At 39.8% G+C, this 10,879-nt stretch overlaps 1 protein-coding gene across 2 annotated transcripts in view; it reads left to right on the forward strand.

Moving 5' to 3' along the window:
- The window catches only part of LOC121969957 (phosphoglycolate phosphatase 1A, chloroplastic-like), a 54,881-nt gene extending 53,756 nt beyond the window's left edge, over positions 1 to 1,125 (forward strand). For both annotated transcript variants that reach the window (XM_042520290.1, XM_042520289.1), the window contains 2 exons: positions 617 to 720; positions 796 to 1,125. In XM_042520290.1, coding sequence (XP_042376224.1) covers positions 617 to 720; positions 796 to 902 — 211 coding nt within the window. In that variant the 3' untranslated portion in view covers positions 903 to 1,125. The remainder of the gene's footprint in view (positions 1 to 616; positions 721 to 795) is intronic.
- Positions 1,126 to 10,879: the final 9,754 nt, after the last annotated feature.

A 10,879-nucleotide genomic window follows, 5' to 3' on the forward strand; every position in this document is an offset into this window, starting at 1 on the left:
CAAATCTAAAATAATCGGTATTCTTATAATGTTTTTATTCAAGTGTGAGAGCTTTTGCATATTTAATATTATATCTAAATCCTCATAAAAATGTAGCCGTCCTATAGATATTGTTGTCTGTGTTCATTCAGGAAATAAGCTAACATTAACATAATAGTTTGATAAATTCATATATAATATTTGTCTTTGTTTTATGCTAGTTGGCAACTTAATATAATCCTTCTCCTTTATCAGAGCTGGGGATATGAGAGAGTTTATTTGTCATGGGTGGAGTTAAAATAAATAATAAAAATAATTTAAAAAAAAACTGCATATCATATTGTTGCTAATTTTGTAGTTGATTGCTGTTTCTTTTTAAATTTTAACTCAGAATTTTGATTGTAAAATTTCTATTAGTTATCTAATTCTTTATGTTTTAAATTAGAACAACAAAAATTAGACTCCATGGGAAATGGTGACACCTTTAAAAGTTTGTCAAATGGTCCATAGTGATTTTTGCATTAGTTCCATCTGTTGCGCAGTTGATCTTCTCTAAGACATACCTAACCTACTGCATCGATGCACATTAGCTTGGTTCACTGAGAAGAGGGTGCCTGATATTGCTATATCATTGCAGGTTCGGCATTCTAAAATCTCAAATCTGCATGGTAGGAGATAGGTTGGACACTGATATACTATTTGGGCAAAATGGTGGCTGCAAAACTCTTCTTGTTCTATCAGGTGATTTAAGTGCATCCTTTTTTTTTCCCTTCTTTCTTGTCACCATATTTTCACACTAAACACAACTGTTTCTAGGTGTCACAACTCTGCAAATGCTTCAAAGTCCCAACAATTCCGTACAACCAGATTTCTACACAAACAAGATCTCCGATTTTATTACCCTTAAAGCTGCTGCTGTCTGAACGACAGGATTTCCTTATTTTTGATAAAAGCTGCAAGATCGTCTTAATTTATATTAATTTGCATATGAATGGAACTTTAATTTCATATTAGAGCAAGAGCTGAAGTCCCTACCTCAGTTCCACACTATCTAAAAGGAGATAAACTACAGAGATATTTATGTATATTTTATATCCGTTAAAAATTGATCTAAAACTTCAATGATCACCATATTAACTGTGACAATTTGTGAAGGCAAAAACTTTAATTTCATAGCAAGGTACCTTCTTCTTCGAGGAACTGGAAGATTAATAAAGTAAAAGTTAAAAATGCCTGAGCCTGGATGTACCCTCACCCCATTCCAAGGAAATTGAGTTATGCACCTATTTGGTATGTGGTCATCCACTCGCTTAAGAAGTTACTCTACAGTTGTATGTTTCCTAGGTATTGGAATCATCATGCAGCTTATACCATTGCCAAATTATTCACCTACAGGGTACTAATTTTGTAGAGTGTAGAATTTGGATACCCATGCTGTCTCAGAGTCTTGAGAACACGTTCCTGACAAGATTAACATGTGGTCAAAGAGCGCCCGACTTGTCCTGGCGTGACCCCTCCCATGCTTACCTCCAATGCTCAAGCAAGAATTGGTTCAAGGAAAGATGTTGTGGAGTGAAAAAGTCATTGGTGAGGAAAAAACATATCCTTCCTTTTATACCTTTCATCTCGAGTAGTAGCTCTCATCCTGATACCCCTCTTCAACGGTCGCCAGCTGCTATTATTGTCCATCCTCTTGTAACAATCCTCACAGTCACCTCCTCTTGTGACTGCTAACGTTCGTCGTTACAAGTAACCTTTATTATCGGTCACTCCTTCCCAAAACACTTTTTTAGATAAAATATTTGCCCACGTCATTACCGAACTCCCCCGAGACCAAGTTTCAAGTGCTGAGCACCAAACACTCTTGAGCTCTAGTCCCAAGTGCCCAATATTAACCAATGCCCAATGCCCGAACCCTGAACACCATATGATCCTGAGCATTCACATATAGGGTTGAACATCATGCCCCATTTCTTCCGGACCTAGCTTAGTTGGACCCATCCTTTGCCCCAACCCATGCCCCCTAGCTTTTTGGATTTCTCGACTCGGTTGCATATTATTATGAGTATCTTCAGTTGCCCTTTCACTAGCCAGACAGTGCATTATAAATCAAGTCTAATTGTAAAATTCAAATGAACATGTATTTAACAGATTCATTTGCTCATGGCAGCTCGAATCCAACATATCCCTGACTTGCCTTATTATTCACATTTCACCATTATAAATCTTTGTCCTTCGATGCCATCGACATCCACACCCCTCCACATCATTTGCCCTTCCCCCCACACTCACACTCATCTTTGCTTCAAATACCAAAAACCCTAACCTTCTTCCCTTCCTCAACTCTTTGGCCAGCTTATGATCTTTGTCGCCAGCTTACGATTTTTGTCTTTCCCTCAACAATTGCCTTTCTTTCAACCCTAGTAAGTATTCTTCCCCCATCCAAGCTCCCATGGTATGGTTTTCCCACACGGTCCTGAACACCAAAACTTCCTCTGCCTTTCCTTCTTAGTTCAAAACCATTCAAACTTGCTTAACTCTATCACATTCTTTTGCTGCACACAATGATGAATACATGGCTGAAGGTATCAAACTAATCCTTCCTAAGCCTAGTGACCGCCCTCATCGACCTACTTCTGATGCCATGTCCTTTCTTTTGGTCAATTTGAGAGAGGACTTTGTCTCTCCATTCTTTCGGTTTATATCCGGATCCTTGCCTCCTACAAAATACCCCTAAACCAACTCACACTCAATTCCTTCCGTATCTTGGTTGGTACCATTATTGTCTTCAAGTATCTTAGCCTCCCCTTATCCCCATCCTCTTCCACTATCTATACCAACTAAGAATCGGGGTTTTCTACTTCATGGTCTGCCCTGACTATCAAATCCTAACCAACATATGCCCTATCCCCAACAAAGGGTGAAAAAAAAAATCTATTTTTCTTTGCCCGACCGACTACCTTCTTCACTTTCTTGACCGACTACATAGAAAAACTCTTTCCAGACATAAAGAATGATCAAGCCTCCTACCCTATCACCTCGACCCTCCAGGCTCTTCAAAATAAATGATACAACATCCTCACTCTTCTAATAATCGACTCATATCTTATTATAATCTCTCCCATTCCCCTCGGGCCTTAGATGATTCAGATTCCATACCTATGGGACCTTATTTATTATATATCTAGTCAAGCTGCTTAAGTTAAAATAATTTTTTTTTAGTTATTAGAAAATAATTATTATAAATAAATAATTATTTATTTTCTAATTATTAGGGAATAATTATTATTAGAAAATAATTATTTGTTTTCTAATTATTAGAGAATAATTAGTATTAGGAAATACTTATTATTTTCCTAATTTATGTATTTTTCTATTGTCACTTGTAATGGTATTTATATACACCATATGCTATCATTAATAATATGTGTGTGAATTCTATCGACAATATGGTATCAAAACTCTAAGCTTAACAACAACTTTTTTTTTCTTCTTCTCTTTCTTTTCTCCACAATACCTATCAGCCGCCTTCAACAATGGCTACCACCGATGATATCACCCGCCGACTATCTCTCACAAATACTCCTGATTCTTCTACCGCTCTTGTGGTTCTCAACGTCAATGCTCAAGCACCGTTGAAACTCACCACCTTCAATTATTCTGCCTGGCACTTGCAGTTCGCGTCTCTTCTATTTGGATATGACTTACTGAGTTTTGTTGATGGCTCACGTCCCTGCCCCCTGCGCAGATAATGCCTACAGATGTCATGCTCCTTCAGGCGAATCCTGATCATATTCTCTGGCTCCGCCATGATCAACTTCTCCTCAACACTATTATAGGTTCAATGTCTCCTACTCTTGTGCAATTTATTTCATCATCAACTTCATTTAGAGACGCATGGCAGATGCTGGAGGGAACCTACGCTACTCCCTCACGTGGCAGGATTATGATTCATCGTCAAAATCTTGCCATCCTTCAACAGGGTAACAGGTCTATCACGAGTTATATGCAGGACATCAAAAGAAATATTGACGCTCTTGCACTTATGAATGTCAAAGTTGACTTTGATGAGCTCTTTATTCATGTCATGAATGGTCTTAGCAAAGATTACTGCAATATCTCACATGCCCTGCAAGTTTGTGACGTCCCTATTACCTTTGATGAGCTATTCGAGCAGCTTCTCAGCTCTGAAGCCCAGTTAAAAGTCTCACCACCATCTTCGACGCCAATGACTGCTCTTGTGGCTCCAACAAGGAATTCTTGTGATCGGTATTCAAACTATTGTGGTGGTCACCAGAAAGTTCCGCCTATATCCCATCAGCCACGCATGTCTACTCCTGGGATGTCTGCGCATCCTCATGCACATCCAGCTGTGTCCAGTCCCAATCGTTATCTTGGGCGCTGTCAGATTTGTGGTGTCCAAGGTCACTCTGCTCGCCAGTGCGGTGTTAGTTAGAGCCCTAGAGCCAATCATTTGATAATTGTTGTATGGACTCATTGTATCATATTTCTTATATATAAAGGCATTTGGTTTTTGGTTATTATGATTACTTGTATTGGTGTCAAATAAACTAAGTATAATAGCGTCCTTGAGTAGAAGGTTCTTACCTATATCAATCGATTGGTTGAATCGATAGTGAGATGATATAGGGAACACTATTCTTAATCATTCCTAGTCGAGTATTAATATTCAGGGACAATGTTAATGCAATAAGACTAGCATGTAGGTCAACTCGATGACTTGATATCACAAGTCATGGATATGGAGATATCAAGTTGACACATGGGTATGCATTGGAGAATGTATACTGAATGACCCGCCATGAGAAAGTATCATGGATCGTTATATGAGTGTCATATACTTTCTCATGTGACTATTAGTATGACTACTAGTCCTTAGACCTGAAGTCACCATGGTTCCCTACATAAGGAGTTATGTACTTTGGTTTCGTCAAACGTCACCCGTAACTGGGTGGACTATAAAGGCGATTACTGGGTATGTAACAAATTATGCGGAGGGATGTGAGTGATGTAGATGGGATCTATCCCTCCTATATGATGGGAGTGACATCGATATTCTTGATAGAGTGAGACCACGAAGTGCATGACCATGCCCAAATGAGTCAATATGAGATATTGAGCTCATTTGATTTAGTGAGTCTACTTGGAGTTCAAGATTTAGATTGATTAGAGGATGACACGGTCTATGCCTCATATTGATCAATCTAGATGTCTATGATAGAAGGACAATGTCATATATTGTGAGGAGTCACAATTAGTATTCACAAGGTGATGCTGGATCTCAACATTCTTATAACTTGGGTAGTAATGATGTGTTGCTAGATACCGCTCATTACTTATGCTTCTAAATGGGTTTAGGAGCATTGCCAACGTTATAAGAACCTATAGGGTCACACACATAGGACAATTAGATGAAGATTAGGTTCATATGATGAACCAAGAGGGTTAGATTCATGTGATGAATCAAATTGGATTAAGAGTAATCCTAATTGTACTAATTGAGTTGGACTCAAGTTGATTCATGTGTTCAACGAGTCTAATTTAGATTTTGACTCATTGAATCAATTTAATTAAATGAATTAGATTCATTATATTAAATTGGCTTGAATCAAATGGTTGGATTAGATCAATCATGGGAGTTTAATGTCAAGTTTGACTTGACTTGAGAGGAAGAGGAAAAGTCAAGTTTGACTTGACTTTATGTCACATCATTTGTGAGTTGGCATTAAGTGGCCAATAATGGTGTTACACATCATCATTTTTAGAACATGTGTGTGCCACCTCATGGGGGTTACAAATCTCTTCCTCATTTTAATGGCCACATTAAATGAGAGGAGGTTACAATAGTGGTCGACCACTTATTGTGATGAATGGAATTCATTTTTTTCATTCAAGGCATTTTATTCCATCTTCTTCCTCTTGCTCTCATTCTCTTCTCCCTCTCCTCCTCCTTGGCCGAACACTTCATAGGTGCTAGCACACCTTTTTGTTTGGCCCTCCACCTAGTTTGTTAATGTGGATACTTCTAGAGGATCGTACGTTTGACGATCTCGAGATCCGGCGAACCGTTGGACGAGCGGGATTGCGAAGGGCATCGCATCGAGGGTAACTTACTTCTCCTAGTGTAGATCTAGATGTAAGAAATTCGTACTCATAAATTTTTGTTTTATTTTACTTCGCACGGATCCGGTGGCTTGGGATCCGGGGTTTCCGCAACGCGAAAAAGCGGTTTTTGCGGCCCGAAATTCCCAACATTAGTATTAGAGCCACGTGCGAAGTCTTGTACGAGTTTATTTTATATTTTTATGAAAAATAGCAATTCTGTAATATTCTGTAAATTTCCTATTTTTATAGTTTTTATGGGTATTTTTCTCGTAGAAGCGAAGCACAAGTGTTTCGACACTTGTATGCTTCGACTACCGAGAAGATTTTTCCGAAACGGCAAGGTTTCGCCTCAAATCTTTTTGGGACTGCGGGCTAAGGCGCTGTAGGATCGCTAAGGAACACTCGCGATAGTTAGATCGTGGGTAGGGGCGCTGCCCCTGGCCCCGCAAGGGGATTCGTTCCGCGATTGCGCCCGAAAACCAGCTAAACGGAACCGCCGGGAATTTTACTCTTAAAAATTGTAGTAAAAATTACAAAAAATTATAGAAAATACATAATTTAAAATGATGTATTATTTTGTGCTAGTCATGGCCCAAAAAGACCCAATCTGATTGGAAATATGTTGTAATTCACAATACGGTCTGCGTGCCGTCATGTGATGTGCGTGTTGTATATTTGATTCGTAACCTGCGCGTCGTGCTTTTCTCTATTTTTATATTCTTATTGTAAATTAGTTTAGACTCGAATGTAACTCGAGTTTCAAAATTGTAATGTACACAATTGGAGCAGTGGAAGGTCCACTCGAGACGGAGTTACGAGGAGGGCGCGAGCAACACAAGGTGGTCAAAGGGAGGAGCTTGAGAAGCTGTTGACCCTAGGTTGACCATCCAACCTTCTCATTGGCTTGAGAAGATCGTAGTAGGGTCATGACTAATCACAAATAATTTAATTAATTGCTTGAGTGTATGTGATGCATAATTAGTAATTAATTAGTACCTAGCGATTAGATTAGATCTAAATCGTGTACAAGATGCACCCTCTCGATCAGATTAGATCTCAATCGCGTCAACTCAAATGCCTACCGTGCCATGATACCTATCACTACCTCGATCACATGTGTTGTTGAATCTGCCAAAGCAGAGCAACACATATTATCTTGGTAGGGTACGGAGGGACAATCTTGGTCCCGCTTATCAACGTATGGGTGAGTACAACTCAATTAGATTGAGTAACTAGTTAACTCAATTGGATCAAGTTTAACTATAGGCATTTTCCAATGGTTGGTAGATAGGTCAAAATCACATTTATATTAATTCTTGGGCATATTAGCCAAAGCTAACTAGAGTTTTAATATAAATGCGGATCTTGATCCTATAAACAAGAGTTGCATAGAGATGTAATTGGTAAATTGTTACCTACCGATCATACTAAGTCTTGGGCGTTTTAGCTAAAGCTAACTCAAGGGTTAGTATGATGTGGATCTTGTCCCACATGAGTTATAGAATTCAGTGGGAGCATCATTTAGTTAAAGACCTAATTAAATGATTAAAAGAATATGATATTTATTTTCTGTATTTTTTTGTTGTAGATAACCATGACGTCAAACACGAACACCTTCTCTCTGCGTTCTGTCCTTGACAAGGATAAGCTCAACGGAGCAAATTTCCTGGACTGGTACAGGAATCTGAGAATAGTTCTCACCCAAGAACATAAACTGTACGTTCTGGAGCAGCCTATTTCGAAGGCTCCTCCTGCCAATGCCACGCGAGCTGACAAAGATGCTTATAAGAAGCATCAAGATGATGCATTAGATGTGTCCTGTCTAATGCTCGCGACCATGAACTCTGAGCTTCAGAAGCAACACGAGTTGATGGGCGCTTACGATATGGTTGAACATCTTCGTCAACTGTATCAAGGACAAGCGCAGCACGAGAGATTTGAGATCTCAAGGGCACTATTTTAGTGCAAGATGTCAGATGGGGCTCCCGTATGCCCATATGTACTCAAAATGATTGGGTACATAGAAAACCTACAGAGGTTGAGATTCCCGCTTGGCCAAGAGCTAACCACTGACCTGATCTTGCAATCCTTGCCGGATAGCTATAGTCAATTCGTTCTAAACTACAACATGAACGAAATTGACAAGCCACTGCCCGAGCTGCTTAGCATGTTAAGAACTGCTGAGCTGAACCTTAAGAAGGTTAAGCCCCACTCTGTTCTGATGGTTTAGAAACACAAGGGCAAGGGCAAGTCCAAAGGCAAAGGAAAGTCCCAAGCCAAGGGCAAAGACAAGGCACTGATGCCTAAAGGAGGGGTCGCCAAGAATGTTACCTGCTTCCACTGCGGTCAGACCGGGCATTGAAGAGGAACTGCAAAGTGTACCTGGAAGATCTTAAGAAGAAGAGGAGTGAGACTTCCACTTCAGGTATATATGTTATAGAAGTCAATCTATCTATTTCTTCATCATGGGTATTAGATACCGGATGTGCTTCTCACATTTGTACTAATGTGCAGGCGCTGAGAAATAGTAGGGCATTGACAAAGGACGAGGTGGACCTACGCGTGAGCAATGGAGCACGGGTTGCTGCTTTTGCTGTAGGGACTTATTTTCTATCTCTGCCCTCTGGGCTTGTACTAGAGTTGGATGATTGTTGTTATGTGCCTACTTTAACTAAGAACATAATTTCAGTTTCTTGTTTGGACAAGAAAAGTTTTTCTTTTATAATAAAGGACAAATATTGTTCTGTTTATTTAAAAGACATGTTCTATTGTAGAGCACCTCTGATGAACGAACTCTATATTCTAGACCTTGAGAGCCCTATATATAACATAAATACCAAGAGGTTCAAGTCAAATGACATGAACCAAACATATCTCTGGCACTGTCACTTAGGTCATATAAATGACAAGCGCTTATCCCAACTCCATAAGGATGGTTTGCTGGACTCATTTGATTTTGAATCTTATGAGACGTGCGAGTCATGCCTACTAGACAAGATGACCAAGACTCCCTTTAGTGGGCACAGTGAGAGAGCAACTGATTTGTTAGGACTTATACATAATGATGTATGTGACCCTTTCAATGTCGCTGCTAGAGGCGGTTATAGGTACTTTATCACATTTACTGATGATTTCAGTAGATATGGTTATGTGTACTTGATGACACATAAGTCAGAATCCTTTGAAAAATTCAAAGAATTCAAGAATGAAGTACAGAACCAGCTTGACAAGAGTATTAAGATACTTCGATCAGATCGAGGTGGAGAATACCATAGTCATGAGTTTCATGACTATCTAGCCGAGTGTGGGATTCTATCCCAACTCACTCCTCCTGGAACACCACAATGGAATGGTGTATCCGAAAGGAGGAACTGTACCCTATTAGATATGGTATGGTCTATGATGAGTCACACAGATCTTCCTACATTTCTTTGGGGCTATGCTCTAGACACGACAGCTTTTATACTCAACCGAGTTCCATCCAAGGCTGTGACAAAGACACCATATAGGATATGGATTGGGAGAGATGCCCAGGTGTCTTTCATGAGGATTTGGGGTTGTGAGGCTTATGTTCGACGTCAAGTCTCAGATAAATTAGGACCCAAATCCGACAAGTGCTACTTTATTGGATATCCCAAGGAAACTAAGGGATATTACTTCTACATTCCCAGTCAGCACAAGGTAGTTGTGGCAAAGACTGGGGTCTTTCTAGAAAGGGACTTTGTTTCTAGAAAGACTAGTGGGAGTACGATCGATCTTGAAGAAGTTCAAGATGCGGAACATAGCACTGAAGCCTCGATGGAAATTGAACTGGAACCACAAAATGTTGTGGATGATATTGTTCCACAAAGAGTTGAGGAACAACAACCAGTTCAAGTAGACATACCTCTTCGCAGGTCTGATAGGGTATGTCGTCAGCCTGAGAGATACTCATTTCTTTTGTCTGACCATGATGACGTTGTGCATATAGAGGATGAGCCTACCACCTATCAGGAAGCTGTGATGAGACCATATTCCGAGAAATGGCTAGAGGCCATGAGATCGGAGATGGAATCCATGTACACCAACCAAGTATGAACTTTGGTTGATCCACCTGAAGGGGTAAAACCAATTGGGTGTAAGTGGGTCTTTAAAAGAAAGACTGACATGGATGGACTTATCTATAAGGGTCGCTTGGTAGCTAAAGGTTTTAAGCAAATTCATGGTATTGACTATGATGAAACCTTTTCTCCAGTAGCAATGTTTAAGTCCATTTGGATCATGTTTGCTATTGCAGCATACCATGAGATATGGCAGATGGATGTCAAAACTGCGTTTTTGAATGGAAACTTGCTCGAGGATATGTACATGCCACAATCTGAGGGTTTTGTAGATTCACATCATACTAGCAGAGTATGCAAGCTGCATAGGTCCCCATTTATGGACTAAAGCAAGCTTCTCGGAGTTGGAATCTTCGATTCGACGATGGAATCAAACAGTTTGGTTTCATCAAGAATGAAGATGAACCTTGTGTCTACAAGAAGGTTGTAGGGATATAGTTGTCTTCCTCATATTGTATGTGGATGACATACTACTCATTGGGAAAGACATCCCTTTGCTTCAGTCTGTCAAGACCTGGCTAGGGAGTTGTTTCTCAATGAAGGACTTAGGTGAAGCATCTCGCATTCTAGGCATACAGATCTATAGAGATAGATCTAAGAGATTGCTTGGCCTAAGTTAGAGTATATATATTGACAAGGTACTCCTACGGTTTGCCATGCAGAACTCCAAGAAG

The sequence above is a fragment of the Zingiber officinale genome, chromosome 4A, assembly GCF_018446385.1.
Source record: "Zingiber officinale cultivar Zhangliang chromosome 4A, Zo_v1.1, whole genome shotgun sequence".
NCBI classification, from domain to species: Eukaryota; Viridiplantae; Streptophyta; class Magnoliopsida; order Zingiberales; family Zingiberaceae; genus Zingiber; species Zingiber officinale.